The sequence below is a fragment of the Gekko japonicus genome, unplaced genomic scaffold, assembly GCF_001447785.1.
Source record: "Gekko japonicus isolate JY-2015 unplaced genomic scaffold, Gekko_japonicus_V1.1 scaffold1980, whole genome shotgun sequence".
Classification (NCBI taxonomy): Eukaryota; Metazoa; Chordata; class Lepidosauria; order Squamata; family Gekkonidae; genus Gekko; species Gekko japonicus.
Genome location: NW_015173196.1, coordinates 291,394 through 311,823, shown reverse-complemented (window position 1 = coordinate 311,823; position 20,430 = coordinate 291,394). Strand labels below are relative to the sequence as shown.

The 20,430-nt window shown below is 44.4% G+C and overlaps 1 protein-coding gene across 1 annotated transcript in view; it reads left to right on the top strand.

Moving 5' to 3' along the window:
- The first annotated feature begins 1,216 nt into the window (after nt 1–1,216).
- The window catches only part of LOC107119998, a 21,115-nt gene continuing 1,901 nt past the window's right edge, over nt 1,217–20,430 (top strand). The window contains 4 exon segments of the mRNA XM_015422634.1: nt 1,217–1,514; nt 6,183–6,470; nt 6,765–7,058; nt 18,287–20,429. Coding sequence (XP_015278120.1) covers nt 1,217–1,514; nt 6,183–6,470; nt 6,765–7,058; nt 18,287–20,429 — 3,023 coding nt within the window.

Below are 20,430 nucleotides of genomic sequence, written 5' to 3'. Positions count from 1 at the left end.
ATGCATGTTAGTAGATCAGTATTAGACCAGAAATATACAGAAGTTATAAGAGCCTAAAACAAAAAGAAATATCTCTGTTGAGACAAATTGGCCTTTAGCTAACTCAGAAAGCAGGAGAAAAGGAATGTGCCTAAAACTGAAACCGTTTGGTCGATTGCAGCTTCCCTTGTTGCTGAATCTCTGGAGGAGGATTTATGGCCCAGCTTCCTACATTAGAAAAACACAGAAACGGGCTCTGCATCCTCCAAAACAGCATCCCTTTTGTGCTGACAGGCTCCAGAGAGTCTGATAAGAGCCATACACTAGGCCATGATTCACACTTATCTGCGAAGTTTCCCTCCTATACATATGCAGAGGACCTTGAAAATCTCTAGATGAAGACCTTTATGTTCCTAGGTCAAATAAACAATGCAGATGAATTGTAATTGTACCCCAAATTGGGATATACCAATGGAAGGATGCCAGCTGATATGATGCCAATGTACCTGTAATTAATAATGTCTCCTATCATGGATTGTAAACCTGTATGATGTCATTTTGGGTATAAGACCCTCTGCCCTTCCTGATTTTGGCAGAGCGCAGCTTGGCCAAATGGGTGCTTAGGCACTACGTACTGCGTCTCCTGTTATTGCAATAAGCAGTTTATCCAACTCATTGGACTGTGTGTGCTTCCATCGGCCCCAGGGGCATGCAGGGCACAGATTTGTGTATCATTTTTGAGCCTGTGGGCACCTTTGGAATTCTGACACCGCATAGTGGGCACAGCCACAAATTGGGTGCCAAAAACGGCTGCCACTGGAGGCAGATCCAGCCACAAAGTGGCTGCTGCAGGTTACTTTCAGTAACCAGTAAAGATCCTTAAGTTATGGGGGCAGCTGCTGCTAAAGCCACACTTTAAGAAATCTGTACAGCCAAGTAAATTTTAAAAAGCTGACTAGAAGCCTTGCTAGGCAAAAGCCCTGCCTGGCCCCACCTATTTATAAATACCCACGGGCATCATCTGGGGACCATCGCACTGTGGGATTTCAAAAGATTTCTACATGGCACACTTTTGTCCAACAAGACCTCAGAGGGGAAGAGAGGGTTTGCTCCCATACTCCTTCGGCACTCATTTTATGGTTAAACAGCTCAAAATGTTTAGCACCCCTCTCGTAAACTATCTCTTTTAAAGTGGTTTTTTTTTCATTTTCCAAAACTTTTCAGCTCTCCCCCTCCCATGGCTTCCACTGAAAAACCTTCTGTTATTATACAGAAGGCCAGGAGGAAGCTGGCCGAAGCTCTCCTCCAAATAGAGCCAGAGGTGATCCTGGGCGTGGTGGATGCCCACCTGCTCCTCAGCCAGGGCGAGTACTTCTCCTTGAGCCGCATGAAGGATCCACAGGGGTTGATACAAGACCTGATCGACACGGTGCTGAGAAAGGGAGAGGCTGCCCACGAACAGTTCCTCGACTGTCTAGAAAACCTGAGGCATGCCTTCCCCAGCTTGCGCCCACTTTCCGAATATTTGGAAACTGGTGAGTCGTGCCTTCTGGTGTTTGCTGTTCATTCTTCCTCCCGTGGAAACTAAAAGTTGCCAGCTTCTTAATGTGACTTTTAAAAGAGTGTTGACTTGAGTTAATTAACAAGCGATGCCATTTATAACTATGCTCTTTCTCTGCTAATTCCTGTATTAAAAGGTTATTTTTTTCAGTGCGAGGAAAGTCTTCCTTCTCTCCAGGCCCTGCCTGGAGGTTTGCAACCCCATAATTGGCGGGCGTGGGGGGTGCCAGAAGGTAGCCTCGCCTAGTCTACAAGAAAACCTGGAGCCGGCCCTGAGTGCAAGTGAGCAGGAGACTGCTCGGGGGAAGTGGGCAGAGCCATTCCAATTGTGGCTCCAGCATGGCGGAACAACCTCGTCTGCAACAGTCCAGCAGAGTGGGAGCGTCTGCCCAGTGCTGCACCGCTGGCTCTCCAGTCCACCCGTATGGGTTTCCCTTTGCATCTCCCTCCCAGCCGACAGGGCCCTGCAGTGAGGATACAAAAAAGTTGCAATCTCAAGAGAGATAAGGATGAGATGGGAGTCAGACACAGGTGCAAGGGAGATCATGGGGCCAAGAGTTTCAAGGCCAGGAACCAGGAGGGAGTTTTGCATTTACATTCTGTCTCATTAGCGCAAGGGACCCTGGGTATATGGGAGGAGGGTTGCTTAATTGTGAAGATGTGTCAGCTGTGGAGGTATGTGGTCACATGTCTTAGCAGCACACCTGCTTGTTCAAGCCAAGTGGGATCAGGCCAACTGCAGGCAGTTGAGCATAAAGGAAGATCCTTCATACCAGTTTGTACTTTTGAGCCTCTCTTGATTCTTGACATTTTGCTTAGGCCTTGCGTGGCTGGAATAATTGCCTTTTGGAACTCTGTTTGGACTCTGTGCCTTCACTTTGGTCAGGTAACATCTGGGTCAGAGGACCAAAGCCTGTATTTGATTTCGGAAGAGGGAACGTTACAAAAATGAGGGGAATAGTAAAAAGGAAACTGAAGGGGAAACACAAGTATTTCAAAAGGACATTGCAGAGCTGGAGAAAGTACAGAGGAGGACAACCAAGATGGTTAGGGGGTTGGTGCACCTTCCCTATGAGGAAAGGCTGAAGAGTCTAGGACTTTTCCATTTAGAAAAGAGAGGAATAAGGGACACAAGGCCGAGGTTTATAAAATTACGCATGGGATGGGAGAGAGTTGACAAAGATAACTTTTCCTCCCTCTCCTGAAATACTAGAAATTGAGGGCATCCAATGAAGCTCATAGGCAGTTGGTTCAGGATGGATAAAAGGAAATACTGCTTTACACAGAGAGTATTTAAAATGTGAAATTGGTTGCCAGAGGATGTAGTGATGGCCACAGGAATAAACAGCTTTAACAGGGGATTAGATAAATCAAGGAGGATAAATCTATCAATGGCTACTAGCCATTGTGACTGAGGGGAACCTCCACATTCAGAGGCACCAAATCTCTGAATCCCAGAGCCAGGAGGCAACATCAGGGGAAGGCCACAGCCTCTATGCCCTCCAGACAAACTGGTTGGCCACTGTGTGAGACAGGATATTTGACTAGATGGACCATTGGTCTGATCCAGTAGGGCTGTACGGAATTTGATAATTTAGGCTTCAGGTTCTACTGAGGTGACTGAGCCTTCCTTCAGAACTCTTAAGTGTTGGTGGGATTCTGGCCAGAAGTGCTCTCTCTGCTGATTAGTAACACCTGCAGAGCAGTTGCCTGTTCCTTGGAGATTCGGCCTTGGGAGACTGCCTTATCCATCCTCCCTAGTTTTCTCCTCATAGCAGGTGCTAATTAACTGGTCGGCCCTGATTGGCCATTGAGTTGCTGGGTAATGCCCTGATTACTGGAAAAGTTAGTTTCTTAATGTGCAGGGCCAGGTACTCTTGACCCGTTTCCACTTTGGCATGAAGAGGGCCTGTATTCTATTGGATGGGTAGGATGGGTGACTAAATGCTTGAAGGTAGAGAAATTCAAAGTTTTCAGACAGGCAGATTTTAGATACTAATGAGGTTTATTTATATCTTTTTGCCTGTGACTGAGTGGTTTATGCTTTGCAACACTCCTTGTAAGTTAATACATTTGATTTCTGTTTCAAGCTGTGTCTGGAATCACTACTGACTTGAACATAGGAGTACCCCTGAGTGAACCTGGAGAATGAGGTAGAGGGTAGAGCTTTCACTCTCACAAAACAAAAAGGGGAGTGCGGCCGGCCTGACTGCTGGAGTGGCTGTTTTCAGTGCCCAGAGTAGGAGGCTTATCCCTACAAGGGCACTTCCTATGTTCTTACGTATTTGGTATTTTAGGTTGGCTCTTTAGATTTTTATTAGTTTCTTCCCTTGCTTTGCACTGTTCTCATGATTACATATTCCTTGCACAGTTCTTTTAATAAACCTTATTCATTATATTCCTGTGGTGTTCTTTGGGTTTTCGGACATGAATCTAAATCTAACACCTTGGCCTGTGTTGGCATCAGTTACCAAAATAATTGTTTCTGGGACTCACTTGTAAGCAATGCTTCCTCTACGCTGTGGAGTCCTGTGAGCAAAAATTCTACTTTGTGAGCTCCTGGCATTAAAGTTGTGAGCGAGCGATTTGGCTCCTGCATGAATTAGTTTGCTCTGGAGCCATCCTTCCTGAGCTAAGACAAAAATCTGTGAGCTGGAGGCTAAAAAACTGTGAGCGAGCTCACACTTACTCAGCTTAGAGGGAACACTGCATGTAAACATCCTACCTTGCAGGGTTGACTTCTTGATTAATACCCTGGGCAGTGAAGATTCACTCTCCAGCATTTTGTGTTTTGCTCTTGCTTTGACCGGTCATCCACCTTCACACATGCTTTGAGAAGGAAGTTGGAAGCAACAGTCAAAGAAAGCAGAGATACCTCAGTATATGGTCTGATGAGAGATGCCTGACCAAATGAAGAAAGCAACTTGGGACTATTTTAGTCTGATCAACAAGTCAAATTTGCCTGTTTCTTCAAATGTCACAGAAATAAGAAGTGGAGGGAGAAGAAATACACCCCCCCACACACACATGTTTGATTTTCCTGTACTCAGATGTTGTAGTCCTAAGCTTTTCAACTGTACTTTTCCCTGTATCCAGTGTAGTACTCTTGATGTTTTTATTTTTAAAAGAAGTCTTTCCCTGAATTTGGACTTGTTTGGTGTCTGCACCCATAAAAAGCCTCACGCTTTGGGAGCAGTCACACGTACCAAGCTATAGAGAAGGAGCAGGGAGCACCTGTTTAGTGGAGAACATCTCCAACAAGCAAGGTTTTAAGAATTTCCCCCTACCTCCATGTTGGCTGAAAAGGTGTCTGTTTCTGGCTGGGAGACTGCAAACCTTTTAGAACCCTGTGGTGGCAGCCGTGAGATACACAGAGAAGGACTGAGTGGGACAAAAGCTGGGGAAAAGTGTGCTCCTCACTGAGGTCTAACACCTTGAGACTAATGCCAGAAGTACCAAGCCTTCATTCCCAGTGATGAAACAAAGGTCTGTAGGGAAGCTCCAGTAAAAGGCGGGAGCGGGGAAGCACTTGAATTTTTCATAGGGAAATTCAAGATGTTAGAGACCTGGATTTGTGTTTCTTTTCTTTTCAGGTCCTGTAAGTTCCAGAAATAAACTTCACATCTCAAGCGGTACTGTGTTCTTGGAGAAAGGAGGCAACGCTGAGAATACAGCTCAGGACCTGGATTCTGGCACACCCTTCAGGGTTCCCCAGGAAAGAAACATGGATGAGAATCCAGATCCTTCTGTCTCCTCAGAGGCAAGAAAGGGTGTTGAGAAGCCAGGCATGGCTTTGCCCTCAGGAAACAGAAGTGGAGCTCAAAATCTGGATGCCGCTGAGGACGGAAATGGAGTGGAGAGACCAGGTGTGGCTGCCGCAGGCCCTCAGGAAGGGGGGCAAGCTGAGAACGTGGAGATTTCTGTGTCCCCGGAGGCAGCAGGCAGGGCTGAGAGCCCAAACATTCCTCTGCCCTCCAGGGCAGGAAGTGGTGTGGAGATCCTGGACATTTCTTTCCACTTGCACACTGAAGACACTTCAGGGGAACAAAGTGGAACCAAGTCCCCAGCAAGAAGAGAAAGAACGGAGAGCTCAAACCAAGGTTTGTACCCAAGTCAACTGGTGCCAGGAAGGCTCCATCCTTCTGAAGTGTACCATGCATTGGCAGTACCCAACTCCTATCAGTTTAAGTTAGGTTTCACCTTTAGTAATCAGCAAGGAGATACCTGCTTGGCTGGCTTTTGTAAGCCCCCAGAGATGGTGGGAGAGGTGAGATATCAGTGTTTTATTACATATACTAAATTGGTCTCTATCCTCTCAGATCAACTTTATGTGTTGCTTCCTGTGTAAAAGGTTTCTGTTTATAGTCACAGCGTATGCTTCTCCCCCTCACACACACCCTATGCTGTCTACAACTCTTACGGAAAAAAGGGAGGTCTCTCTTCCCAGGGCTCCCAGGTCTTCCTTTCAAGAGGTGCTGCCTTTCCTATTTAACCGCTGCATCTCCAGGCCAGGAAAATCTGAACCGATTGAATTTTCTTACCTCACACTGAGTGAGTACTAAGTTAATTATGAAAAGAAGTACCTTAGGCTCTCAAGATCTGGATTATTGTTCACTCCTTTTCTTTCTTTTGTTTCTTATCAGGTTCTGTAGATCTCAGGCATGAAGCTGAAATCCAAAGTGCTGCGGTGTTGCTGATGAGTGGGGCTGAGAAGTTGGGTCCAGCCATGATCCCAGAGAGGGGAGATGAAGTTGAAAGTCCGGATCCTTCTGGGTCCTCAGAGGCAGGAAAGGAAGTTGAGAAGCCAGACGCTGTTCCAGGGCCTTCAGGAACAGGAAGCAGCGCTGAGAACCCAGATGTTGTCCTCTCCTCCACCCAGGGGGTGAAGAATGAGGATGCCACTGAGGATACAAATGGGACGGAGAAACCAGGTGTGGCTGCTGTGTGCCCAGGGAGAGGTGGTCATGTTGATAACCTGGAGGTTTTGTGCTCCTGGAGTTTGTCCTCTAGAAAAGAAAATGGAGCAAGGAAGCTGAATTATTTTGGAGATCCAGGGGGAAAGAGCCAAATTTTCAGGCATCCCTATATCCACATTCCACAGGGGAAAAAAGTAGAGCCAAAAATCTGGACAGTGAGCATAATAGAATTAGTGTGGTAACAGTGGAGACCTGATCTCAGGGTCAGGATTATTGTTCACTCCTTTTCTCTCTTTTGATTCTGATCAGGTCCTGTAGATCTCAGCCATGAAGCTGAAACCCAAAGTGCTGCGGTGTTGCTGATGAGCGGGACAGAGAAGTTGGGTGCAGCCATGTCCCCAGCGGGGGGCAGTGAAGTTGAAAGTCTGGATCCTTCTGTGTCGTCAGAGGCAGGAATGGAAGCTGAGAAGCCAGACGCTGTTCCAGGGCCTTCAGGAATGGGAAGTGAAGCTGAGAACCCAGAGGTTGTCCTCTCCTCCAACAAGGGAAATGGAGTGAAGAATGAGGATGCCACTGAGGATACAAATGGGACGGAGAAACCAGGTGTGGCTGCTGTGTGCCCAGGGAGAGGTGGCCATGTTGAGAACCTGGAGGTTTTGTGCTTCTGGAGTTTGTCCTCTAGAAAAGAAAACGGAGCAAGGAAGCTGAATTCTTCTGGAGATCCAGGGGGAAGATCCCAAATTTCAGGCATCCCTGTATCCAAAGGGAAAGAAAGTAGAGCCAAAAATATGGATAATGACCACACTAAAATTAGTGAAGCATAATAGAATGTGAGGCTAGGACTTGAGAGTCCCAGGTTCAAATCCCTATTTAGGGAATAGGAAGAGTGAGATAAAAAAATCTTTTTAAAAAATCAGGAAGCCAAAGTGGGACAGTGTTCCCAGTGATAAGGGAAAGAACTACTGTATATAAGAACATAACAACAGCTCTTTTGGATCAGACTGGCGTTCCATTTACTTAAGTCATCATATTTCACACAATGGACCACCAGTTGCTCTGAAGGGCCAACAAAAACAGGGCATAGAGGCCAAAGCGCTCCCCCGATGCTGCCTCCTAACACTGAGTTTCAGAGGTTTCCTGCCTCTGAACATGGAGGTTCACTTTACTCACCAGGGCTGGTAGCTATTGATGGACCAATCATCTCTCAACCCTTTTACAGCCATCTGTGTTTGTGGCCATCATTACATACACTGGCAGTGAATCCCACCACTTAATTACTTACTGAGTAAAGAAACATTTTGTTCTGTCTGTCTTCTACCTGTTGCCCATCAAATTCACATGCCTTTGAGTTCCAATATTATGGGAGAGGGAGAAAAAGTTCCCTCTATCCACTTTCTCCATACCATGCAGAATTTTATAAACTTGTTGTTTATAAAGTTGTCTTGTTTTCTACTCTGTAACATTCCATACCGTCCTGCCTTCTGGCATAGGAAAGGTGCTCCAACCCCTTAATCATTTTGGTTGCCCTCTTCTGTACTTTTTCCAGCTCTGCAATATCCTTTTTTGAGATACCATAGCCAGAACTGTGCACTGTTTTCCAAACGAGGCTGCACCATAGCTCTGTACAAGGGCATCATATTCAAACCACTATAATTCCCCAAGATCTCTTTCAATCTTGATCTCACTCCTTTAGAACTTGTTAGGTTTTTTTTTAACAGTTTCACCTTACTCTTACCCAGACTGAATTTCATTTGCCACTTTGTTGACCCCTCACCCAGTTTAGAGAGCTCTTGTAGCTTTCACCATCCTGATTACTTTGATATCATCATAATTCTAATTGTATTCTTATAGAAGTACAGGGCGTAGAGGTTCAGCCCTGCGTGTACACACACACAAGCACATGCAGCTGTCTTTTACTGAATCAGATCCTTTGTCCATCAAAGGTCAGTATTGTCTACTCAGACAGGCAATAAGATCTCCAAGGTCCCAGGCAGAGGTCTTTCACACCCTGTGCTACCTGATCCTTTTAGCTGGAGATGCCAGAGATCCAACCTGGGACCTTCTGTATGCCAAGCAGATGCTGTAGCAATGAGCCAAGGACTCTCCCCTACAACACCTTGACAAACAACTGGGAAAAAGTGCTCTCCAGGTTTTAATTTGGGAGCAATTTAAGCTTCCTGGTTTCAAACCCCCTTAATTTTCATATGTGTAATTTAGGATTTCTGGGTTCAAACCTCCTTAATATATGAGAGGGATTTTTTAGCATAGAAATCTGGGGTGGAAGAAAAAACACACACATCTCCTTTGGGAGTGATGATGTTGGAAGCAGTGAGAGGGAGCAGTGCTTAATGGGCAAAATCGTCACCTGATAATGCAGCTTGGATTCAAGGACCAGATTCTGCAGCACATTAATCCAAGCTGCATTATCAGGTGACGATTTTGCACATTAAGCACTGCTCCCCCTCACTGCTTCCCTGCCAAAGGAAGTGACCAGGTTTGTAGATAGCCTGTGACTGCTGACAAGCAAGTGTGGGTGGGGTCCAGTTCATGCTTTCCAGCCATGTAGCTGATTTCTTGTTCCTCAGAATTCCTTTACAAGAGCCTGAATGACAAGCACACTAGAGCTAATGTGGAGTCTGTATGACAGAGTGTAAAAGGGCTTGGGAGAGCTGGATTCAAATCTCCAGCCGTGAGGTTCAGTCACAAGGTGATCTTTGACCCATTTCTCTCTCTCTCAGCCTAACCTAACTTCAGAAGGTTGTTCTTGGAATAAAATGGAGGCTGGGTGACCTTTAGGCTACAAGTGACTGTGTATGGGTTCCCTTTCCACACTGTGTACCTGGATGCACACAGCTTGCCGTAGGAGGGGCTGTAGCCCAGTGGTAGTGCCATTCTGCTTGGCATGCAGAAGGTCCCCAGTTTAATCCGTGGCATCTCCAGGTAAATACCAGGTAGCAGTGAAAGACCTCTACCTGAGTCCCTGGAGAGCCGCTGCCAGTCTGAGTTGACAAGACTGACTTTGATGGACCGAGAGTCTGATTCAGTATAAAGGAGCCTCATGTGTGCGTGGTCGTAGAAAGTCTGTACATTTTGATGAATGTATGGAAACCAAACAGTGGGGCCAGGAAGCGCAATCCTCACCCCTGCTCCACACATTCTCTTTACATGAATATGTCTTGTAAGCTGTGTTAGCCAAGTTGTTCAATGTGTCTTTGATTTCTAGCTACAAAACAGTTATCAACAACAGAGGATTTTGCCAAGCTGCTGCACACAACAAACACACCTGGGTCAACGCCGGCTGAAGATCCTGTTCAGCAGAGTCAGAGCAGAACCTGAAAAGAGACATTTCACCTGGACTTTCCCCTCAAGGGTAATCTCTAGTGATTAAACAAACCCAAAACTGTGCCAGTCAAGTGACAACAGAGCTGTTGGCCTGTCTCCTTCAGGGTTTTTAATGAACCTGATTAAAAGAAAGCAGGACCTGGCCGGTAGGGGTATGCATTTAGTTTATACAGAGCCAAATAAATACCCAAAAAATACCTTACTGGCATTTTCCGAGTATTTATTCAGTCAAATCAGATTCCCTGATCTGATTAGGCTACCGATATAGCGAAGCCTGAATGAAAGCTGATAATACCGACATTTATTTGGGCTCAGCTTGGAGAAGCTGGCCCGTGCTGCCACCACTTGACTCAGCAAGTGAACTCTCGAATTTAAAGGGACTACATCCCTTTACATGCTGTTTTTCCTCCATTGAAAACAATGGAGTATGGGGGCACCTCCTTTGGGGGCCCATAGAATTGGACCCCCTATTCCAGTCTTTTTGAAACTTTGTGGTTCTTTTGGGGAGAGGCAGCAGAAGCTACGCTGAAATTCTGGTGTCTCTGCCTCAAAAAAAAAAACCAACCACTGAGCCCCAAAAACCCTTGGATTGATTCTCCATTATAGCCTATGGGGAATTATCCTCATACGCTTTAATAGAGCGGAATAAATTGGGTTTCCCAATTATTTCCTGAATCGTAATACCATATTGATATTGGAATTTGGGAATATCAGGAAATACTGATATTTGTCAGGTTCAATATACCAGAACCCAAAAAATACTGATTCCCCCCCCCTTTGCACACCCTTACTGGCCAGCTCTCTTGCCTTTAACAGCAGCCAGATGTGGAGAAATCGGCAGGCCAAGTTTTTTACAGCAGAGATACAGTAAGAGGCATGGAGTGTTGGTACCATTGACTGACTCAGTCCTTCACAAGCAGAGATCCAGGGAAAACAGCCTTAAACCTGTTCAGTATTGATCCCTGACAGGGTTTCTAGGTCCTCCCTGGTGGGGATTGGGAGGGGGGGGAGTAAGGTTGCCAGATCCAGGCTGGGAAACTCCTGGAGATTTGGGAATGGAGCCAAGGGAGGACAGGGACCTCAGTGGGGTACAATACCATGGAGTGCACGCTCCAAAGCAGCGTTTTTCTCCAGGGGAACTGATCTCTGGAGATGACCTGTAATTTTGGGGGAACCCCAGGTCTCTGGATTGCTGGATGCTGGTAGCCATAATCCCTGCCAAGGACTGCCTTTTTAGGCACTTCAGCTGCTCACAGTCATTTGCCTGTAAGGCTCGTCTCTTGAGATGTCTAAAAGGAAGAATGTTGCCAGGCACTCTGTTGCCGTTCACACTGGGGGCTGAAGAACAATTTCTTCTATTTCCATTTAAAAGAAAATGATTGAGGCATGGTTGTGTGCGCGTGCGTGGGTCTTTGGATCGGTAATTTAGTCACACGTGAAGGATTTGGAGGCCAGATTCGGCTCTTGGGCCTCAAGTTTCCTATCACTATTTTCACAGTGTTAACTCTTTTCAAGTCTGGGAGGGGAGCTGCAACAGTCGCTTGTATCACTCACGCTTTTAACATTTGAAGGAGAGAGGGAAAGATGCATAAGTAAGGGGAGATTTATATGAATCTCCCATCTCAAAAAGTTGTCGTTTTCTGTTGTAAATGAGGCCTGAAAAACTGTCTTAGCAGTCACTAAATATCAAACTGTGGTGATTGCCTGTAAGAAGGCTGGATTTCAATCTGTTCAAGACCTTTGAGTTAAAAGAACAATATGAGAAGGAGTAGTAAGGGGAGGAATGAATTCTCACTGGAGCATTTGGTGGCATATTATCCTCTTATTGTGACTTGGCCTAGCTGACAGTTTATAGAGGGCAACGCAAACATTTCCCTCAAGCTTTGAAGTGTAATTGGATGAGCGGCCAGTAATCTGAGCATAGGTGCAAATATTCTAAGGTCATTACTTTTTGGCCCTGCAATTCGGCAACACAAGACATGTATATATTTTAAAGAAAATAGTCCCCAAATACTTTATATGGCAACATGTCAAAAATTATATTCTGTGAAGGACTGCAAGCTGTCAGAATGAGGCAGGATCAAGGCTATCACAAGCATGGCAACTGGTGGGAGGGTTGGGAGTGAGAACTTGGTGGAAGGTCATCATGGACACAAGTATGTCACTTCTGGGGAAAACCTGGAAGAGATGGTGGGGTAGCTCTAGGAATTGCTAAGAACTCTGTGGTAAAACCTAGAAGTGACATCATCATACCTGTGCCACCAACTGGGTTTTGTTTCTTTTTCTATTCCCCACCACCACCACCACCACTTGGAGTGGCAGTGGGCAATGTAAGTTTGGGGCTTGTCATCCCCCACTCCAGCCATGGGAACAGCATCCTTAGTTACAGCATGAGCTTGGCTCTTGAAAGTCCCCAGCCAAATCCCTGGCACCTGCAATTAGGATCTTGGACTACAGGACTGAAAAAAGACCTATGCTTCAGATTTTGGAGCATTTCTGGTTGCCATTTAGAGTAGCTTCCAACTTTTTCAGGCTTGGGATCCCCCCCCCCCCTTTAAGACCCAACATAAGTAACAAAACCCATCTAATCTGCCTGTATCTCTTTCCTGTATTATTTTGGGTGAAAATCAGTGGAATACACTAGATGGCTTATTGGCCTGACTCAGTGACCCTAGGCCTGAGGCGGAAGAGTGGAGCTGCCTATAGGCCTCAAGACAGCCTTTCCCTCATGCACAGGATTTGGGCTTTGCTGTCAATTTCCCTGCAGGCTCTGCCTTTCCCTGGCTCCCTCCAGGCTCGGGCCTGATTAAATTGGAGGGGAAAATAGGAACCGGTCACTGATGAGGAGGCAGGCCTTTGATAGACAGCATATAAAGCCAAGCAAGGGGGGGGGGGATGAGTGTTCACTCCCTTAATCTGGATGGCAGTGAGGTTGCTTTTGGAAGAAGCTGGAAAGGGAATATGAGTTACTAGAAATAAGGCCCGTTGTGGAAATAAATACAACGAGAGCTAGAAAGAGGCTCTGGGAGAGTGCTCTGGCTTTGGGCAAACAGTGTCAGTCTGCTTTTAAAACATGAACCTGGGACCTGCACACCACCAGAATACAGCAGGTTCCATATGCAACTGACATTCCAACTGCCTTGCGGGGGGGGGGGAGTTTGAGGTGTGGAATGGAGTGAAGTCCAATCAGCTTCCATATGCAAATGACCAGGTTGTCGCAGCAGTTGTGGTGTGGGCGGGACCCGGGCTTTGCCTTCTGATTGGTGGCGATATATGCTGAGGAGCAGTGCCATCAGCCATACACTAAGGGAGTGCATTTTAGAATTAGAACTTTGGCACCCACTATTCAATTATATATAAGGAGAGATTCTCTGGGTCTGTCATCATAGAGGAAGAACATGAGGCCTTCAACCCAAGGTGGGGGTGTGAGCATGACCTGAAGGAGATCAGATATTTACGAATCAAGTAAGGCTGTTGCATTTGGGAACTTCATTTTCCACCTGTCTTCTTTGTGTGGGAGTTGTGTCCTGTGTGTGTAATGCACCCTGGGTTAATTCTTCCCTGTTTTCATGCCTGTTCTTAGTCAATTGTTTACTATATTTGGTTAATAAGCTTGTCTTTTCTATTCATTCTGCCTGAGTCTCTTAAGCTTTGTACTGTACTGCAGGGTGTGCCCTGACTGAAGAGAGGCACCCTATGATGACATCACTTCTGGGTTATCCTGGATGTGATGTCATTGTGACACGGATGCCATTCCTCCTCCCCAAAGTTCCTGCCTCCTCCATCTGCTGCTGGTTGATGGCCTGTGCCTGATAACTGTACTTGAACCAGAGAGTTGGAAGTAATCCAAGGCCCTTGACTGCTCTGGCGGTGAAGAGGGAAGGAGGGTTCCTTGGAAGGGAAGTCCTGCCCACAACAAAATCTTGCACGGACAGAATGGTTCATTGGTTTGATGTCCAAAGGAGGTCGTGAATTATTCATTTATCTGATGCTTAAAACAAATCTATTTGCTTGTTTGAACATTTCTTTCCCAACTTTCTTTGCATGTGGACTTGAATATATCTTTTCCCCCCCACAGCTCAGAGAATAAATTGATGATACCTGCTAATGAGATTATATCCAGGGGAAGAAAACCATTGGTTGCAATCCTTGAGAATGACTTGGATCTTGTTTTAGATGAGTTAGTCTCTGCATCTGTCATCACAGAGGAAGAATATGAGGCCTTCAACAGAATTGAGGAGGATTCCAAGAAAAGTCGAAAATTGCTTCTTCTGATACAGAAAAAGGGGGAAATGGCCTGCTGCCAGTTCCTGAAACATTTAGATATTACATGTCCAGGTTCAAATCAAGTTCTGCAATGTTCAGTACACCGTGAGTCACTCTTAATGTTCTTCCTAAGCCTCTTTAACATGACTGTCATATTCCTTTTCACATTAATACAATGAAAAACACAGTGTATATGCAGAACAAATCAGAAAGGACTGTGTAAACCGGCTTTAACCACTGAATATAAAAATTAGACATTCTTGAAAGCTAGTATTGTGTATTTTTCTATAACAATGAACAATACACAAAGACAGTTTCTAATTATAGTAACAATTGTCACAGTATTCCACAGTACAAGACGGTTTCAGTAAGTTAAAGTACAGAATTCAACACTGTTCAACCAATCATCGTTTGACAAAAACCAACTATATATGCACAATTCCCAGCCAACATAATAAGTAAGGCTTGATGTTTAAAACACCAGACAACAACCTATGACAACACCAGGCACCAATACAGTGTTGAGGTCTGTGTCCTATGCAAGTTTGTGCATGGTGTTTGATGTGAGATAAAATTTGACATGATTGATTGTGCCGACCTTTTGTGCTGTGATAAAGTAGAAAGAAATTTGAAGAAGGTCTTGGCTTTTGAAGAAGGCTGTCGCCGAAACGAGGAGATTGGGTGCTCTTCCTGTAAAGCCTCAAATAAGCTCTGTACTGAAGCTGGTGTTGGCTGGGATGATTACAACGATTGGTGTTTGGTGTTTTAAACATCAAGCCTTACATAATATGTTGGCTGGGAATTGTACATATACAGTTGGTTTTTGTAACCGATGACTGGTTGAGCAGTGTTGAATTTTGTACTGTAACTTACTGAAGCAGTCTTGCGCTGTGGAATAGTGTGACAATTGTTATAATTAGAAACAGTGTTCATGTGTTGTTCATTGTTACAGAATAATAAACAATACTAGATTTCAGTAATAAGTTTGATTTTCATATTTAGTGGTTAAAGCCTGCTTACACAGTGGTTCCGTTCTGATATATCCCTTCTCAAAACAGTAACTACTATTCTCATATTGCTCAAGACTACAGTCTACACCAGGTTTTTGCCACTTACGAGTGCAGTCAGAATTCTGTCCCAGTGAACTTGAGACTCAGGTGAAACACTTATCCCCATATTCAGACCAAAAACTTGCATGTGAACATTCAGCATCATCTAGAGCTATCAAGAGGCCTGGAGAAAAATGCCCTGGCCTTTCAATAGAGGTTTAATGAAATGGTATGTACACATTGCTTTCAGTAAAAAAATATAATCTCCTCCCTCTTAATATATTGATGGACATATGAATAAATTATTTCCTTGACACACTGAGTCTGGCCCTTGGGGTTCTGTAACTATATAGTTTTCATTATTTTTATTATTATGGGTTATAAATTGCTTTTGTTCTCATTGTGACAGAGGATGCAAAATGGAATTATTCAGGAAGGCTTTTCTACACAAGTGATAGGGTTGTACTTGTATAGAACGGCTCAGAAAGCTACTAGGGTGAAAGTTTAGGGACTGTGGTCTATACTACCATGTATAGCTTATACTACCTGTTGCTGTAAGTCGGATTCTACTATGTAATTTTTGCGTCACGCAACACATCATGTTAGTACTTATGCTTTGCTTCAGTCCTGCTTTCAGATTTCTGATTGGTTCCAGATTTCTACAGTCCAAGTACTACCACACTGTTTTGTTGTGTGTCTCATTCTATGTAATTTGCTTTGATTCCCCGTGAGAAAGGTGGACTATAAATAATGTCAACACAAATGCATCTATATTTAGCAGTTATCGTGACTGAATATGTTTGTAGCATAAAAAAGGGCCCTCATCTGTCAGTGACATCATCTGATGTTACAGCTCTTGTTAACAGGTCTAAAGGATGCTAAGACTAGAAATCCAAGGGCTCTGATCATGTTAGAGCTTTCAGTCACAAGTAGGAATCTTGTCTGCTGCTTGGGGGGGAGGTTTTAGCTGGCTTTCATTGCACGACTCGTTTTGTGTTTAAAAACAGTCCAGTACACGTGAATGGGCAATAGAGGTTTGCTTGTTAGTGTTAGTATTTTAAATGTATGTTGTTACGTTTATGTTATTAGTTTATATATCTTTTATGTAATCACTCAGCAGTTGTACAGTGATAAAAGTAACACCATAAAATCATTTTAAAACAGAGGTATGATCACTGAAAGACATCAACAGAATCCCACATGAAACCAGCAGAGAATAAAGTGAACTGTACAACTAGTTCATCAATATTGTATCTTAAATAGGTTCCCCACGCCAACCTTTAACTATCTGAAGACCTAGGTGAGCAAAAAGGTATTTTCCTAGGTAACAGCTAGAGAAATTTGGTACCAGGGAGCCTCTGCAGGAAGTGCAAAATGCCACCACTAAGAAGGACCTGTCCAAAATGGCTGCCCACCTTGTTAACTAAGGATCTCTTGGGTTTATCCATTAAAGGATTAGCTGCAGTATACGTGCAGTCAAGATTTTAAAATCTGTTTTTAAAAAACCTTTAAGAGTATGTTTCCAGAAACAACTAAATCAGTATGAATTTCCTGCTTGGTAGTTAATTGTGAGTTGATGTTTCCAGGTTGTTCAAGTCCGGAGCAAAAAGCTGAAGTTCAGCAAGAGGAGAAACACCCTGCCACAGGTATTTTCTTGTCTCTTGTCCTCCTAACATTTTAATTAATATTGCATCCGAAGTGGGTCCCAGGTGCCGCACATTGGGGGGTATAGCCTATGCCTGTCACTGCCTCCTGTACATCTGGAGAACTGAATAAAGTACCACTGGAGTTTACTTTGGACTGGGCCAGCAGCAAGGCAGATCTGAGTGGTGACAGTGGCCACAAGCTATGCTAGTCACTACCTCCTGTGTCCCAGCCCTTCTCAAACTGTGCAACCCTGAGTGATCTCTGCATCTAGGTGTTCAGTAGGATCAGACTTTGCGCCATGTATGTAACCAAAACAGGTGCTCTCTTCCCTTATAGTGTGATGTTTCAGTTCAACGAATTTGAAAAAAAGAATTGTTTTACGTTTGATTGATAAGCAGTTAATGTTAGCCTAACCAGGAGTATCCTATACGAAAGAAGCAGTGTGTAAAGCAGCTTAGTATGCAATCTATGGTACATCTTAGAGTCTAAAGCTTACACCTTGAGAAGCCTAATTTGCTCCTCTGTCATTATCCTTTCTTGTTTTAAAAAGCTTGTCAGCCTAGGCGATAGTGACACTTCCCTTTCTTCTTCCATTTCCCTTGTAATACTTCTAGATTACAAAATTAGCTCATGGGAGCAAAATAACTTATACAAAATCAACCATAGATATTTGTAAATGTTTTTAATGTATTTCAAATATTCTGAATGCCAAATTTGGGCCGCGGTCACACGCAACATTAGCCACGCAAGAGATACGTAACCAGGAGTATCCTATACAAAAGAAGCAGTGTGTAAAGCAGCTTAGTATGCAATCTATGGTACATCTTAGAGTCTAAAGCTTACACCTTGAGAAGCCTAATTTGCTCCTCTGTCATTATCCTTTCTTGTTTTAAAAAGCTTGTCAGCCTAGGCGATAGTGACACTTCCCTTTCTTCTTCCATTTCCCTTGTAATACTTCTAGATTCCAAAATTAGCTCATGGGAGCAAAATAACTTATACAAAATCGACCATAGATATTTGTAAATGTTTTTAATGTATTTCAAATATTCTGAATGCCAAATTTGGTTAATTTCTGGCCAAGCTCAACAACTTGAGTTCTGTGTGCCTCTTGATATTTTTCTGTGTTTAATGGATGGTTAAGGATTAGAGTTTGCTCAGTTCTATCATCGGGTGAGACATACTTGCTCATTTCTGCCAATTTGGGATCATTGTACCACCCTTCCTGCCTCTCAGTTGGTCTAGCAGATGGGCCACCAGGAAAGCGCCGAATGGCCATAATGACAGTCCACCCTTGCCTTGACACTTCATAATAGTAGTGGACAAAAGGTAACTATGCCATGTAAGTAGCGTAGAAAGGTGTAAGTGCATAGGAGAGAAGCATGGCTGCCTAGACTTACATAGTGGAAAGGTAGTAAGTAAAAAGTTAAGAAAAACCCAAGGAAGTAAAATATCAAGTGAGGCTACAGCAGCAAAGTGCTAGGTTGTAGTGATATAAAATAATAAAACTTCTATAATCTCCTTTTACAGAGAGAGGGAAAGCACTTGAGGATATTCTCAGGAAACTAAAGTTGCAGAAGGAAAAAAGCAAGAAATTCTCCCTGCAAAAAGTCCTAGAAATTAGTTCAGGGCGTCTAAAGGAATGCATCCCTAGTGCCATGGAAGATTTGCCGTGGCATTTTCTGCGGAAGGTCTTGGCTCTGAACGTGACAGCCAGGAGCACAAGCCTGAGGAAGGGGACATCTGATGGTCAGCAGACAAGAAAAGAAGAGGGGGAATACAGAATTGATGAGAGTATTTTCTGTACAGTCAGGATGGATGAAAGAGTTTCTGTGAACCCCCTTGATGTCCTTTGTGCTGTTCTGTTTTGTTCTGACAGTTTCCTCCAGCAGGAGATCCTTTCCAAAATGTCCATGTGCCAGTTTGCCTTGCCTTTACTTCTGCCTCCTTTAGAGACTTCCCATTGTACCCTGATGCTTTGGGCCATGAGAGACATTGTGAAAAAATGGAGGCCCCATTCCCTGGTTGACAGTAGGAGCTTTAGAGAGGAGAGTCTGGTGCTCACGTCCATGCCAACTATCTCCTTTGTGCGAATGGGAAGTTTGAGTCTCTCCAAGTCCAAACTCCTGAATGAGTTTCTCAGTCCTTCCCAGCAGCACCATGATTTCTTTCTGCACCGAGACATGGAATGTGGGAACATACCTCGGGAAATCGCTGATGGGCTAGTAGAGATTGCCTGGTATTTCCCAGGAGGGCAGAAGAGCTTGGACCTTTTCCCAGAGCCCATTGCAGTCGCTAACCTCCATGGCGATGTTGAATCACACTGGGTGCAGTTCAGTTTTTTATCAGAGATATCCTCGGCAATATTTATATTTGCTGAGCACATTGGTGAAACAGAATATACCCTTTTATCATCACTAAAGGAATCATCAACTAAATACTACTTTATCTTGGAGTCTTGTGGTGGAAAATTCAATGAAACTTTAACTTTCTTAAATAAATTGGCCCCAGTGCTTAATCTCAGTAACTCAAATATCCTAGCAAAAGATGGCACAACCAATACAGCAGAATTTGTAGAACAGCTACGCTTTATCACTGGAAGAATAATCAACTCTCCTCTGAAGACAGTAAGCATACAAGAGATGGCTACTGTGGCCCGGGAACTTACGATCCAGGTGGATGAGGACTTCAGGGAATGTCAGGATGCTCGCAACTGTGCTGTATCAATCACAGGAGATGTAAGAGAGATAGCCGTTTACAAAAAGGAAATGCTGAAACTCCAAGGTGATCTTTGGAAAAACCTGGCAAAAGTGGAGAAGGAGCTGTGCAGGATGGAAAGGCAAGGGGCGATGCCCTCTGAAAAATACAGATCTGAACAGAGAGACAAACTGATGGCCCTGCGTGAGCAACAGAACAAGTGTGATCTCAGTATTGGTTTGATAAATTTCATCCATGGCATCAGGCATTCGCAGTCAGCAGAAAAGCACTTCTTCTTAAAATGGATGAAGTTCAACCTGGATCACATTGCTAGGGCTAACCTTTCTAAGTTACGGGCTGAGTATAAAGAGAAATGCAAGCTGTTAGGAGGCGAAGTCCAGAAGATAGTAGAGGTAGACCAGCTGATCTCTTCTTCCTCCTTGGGTGTTGAGCATTTCATGAGAGAGCTGGGTCAGTTTTATGAGGCAGAACGTTCGATGGTCAGAGAAGGCAAATTATCTAAAAACATGAGGCAGTTTGCCCATTTCCCCAGCATTGCTGCTGACCTGATGCTGGAAGGATTTCCTCTAGAGCTGATTGATGGAGATGCTTCCAACATCCCCCTGCAGTGGATAACAGATGTTCTGACTCAACTCAATAACTAACGGAGAAGTCGATCCAAGATGTTTGTGATAACTGTGCTGGGGGTGCAGAGCACTGGGAAGTCCACCCTCCTCAACACCATGTTTGGACTGCAGTTTGCTGTGAGCAGCGGCCGATGTACACGAGGGGCCTTCATGACTCTTCTTAAGGTCCGAGAGAACCTGATTCAGGAGCTGGGCTGTGATTTCATCCTGGTGATTGACACAGAAGGCTTGAAAGCTCCTGAACTGGCCAAACTGGAAGACAGCTATCAACATGACAATGAGCTGGCCACTCTGGTGATAGGGCTGAGTGATGTAACAATAGTGAACATG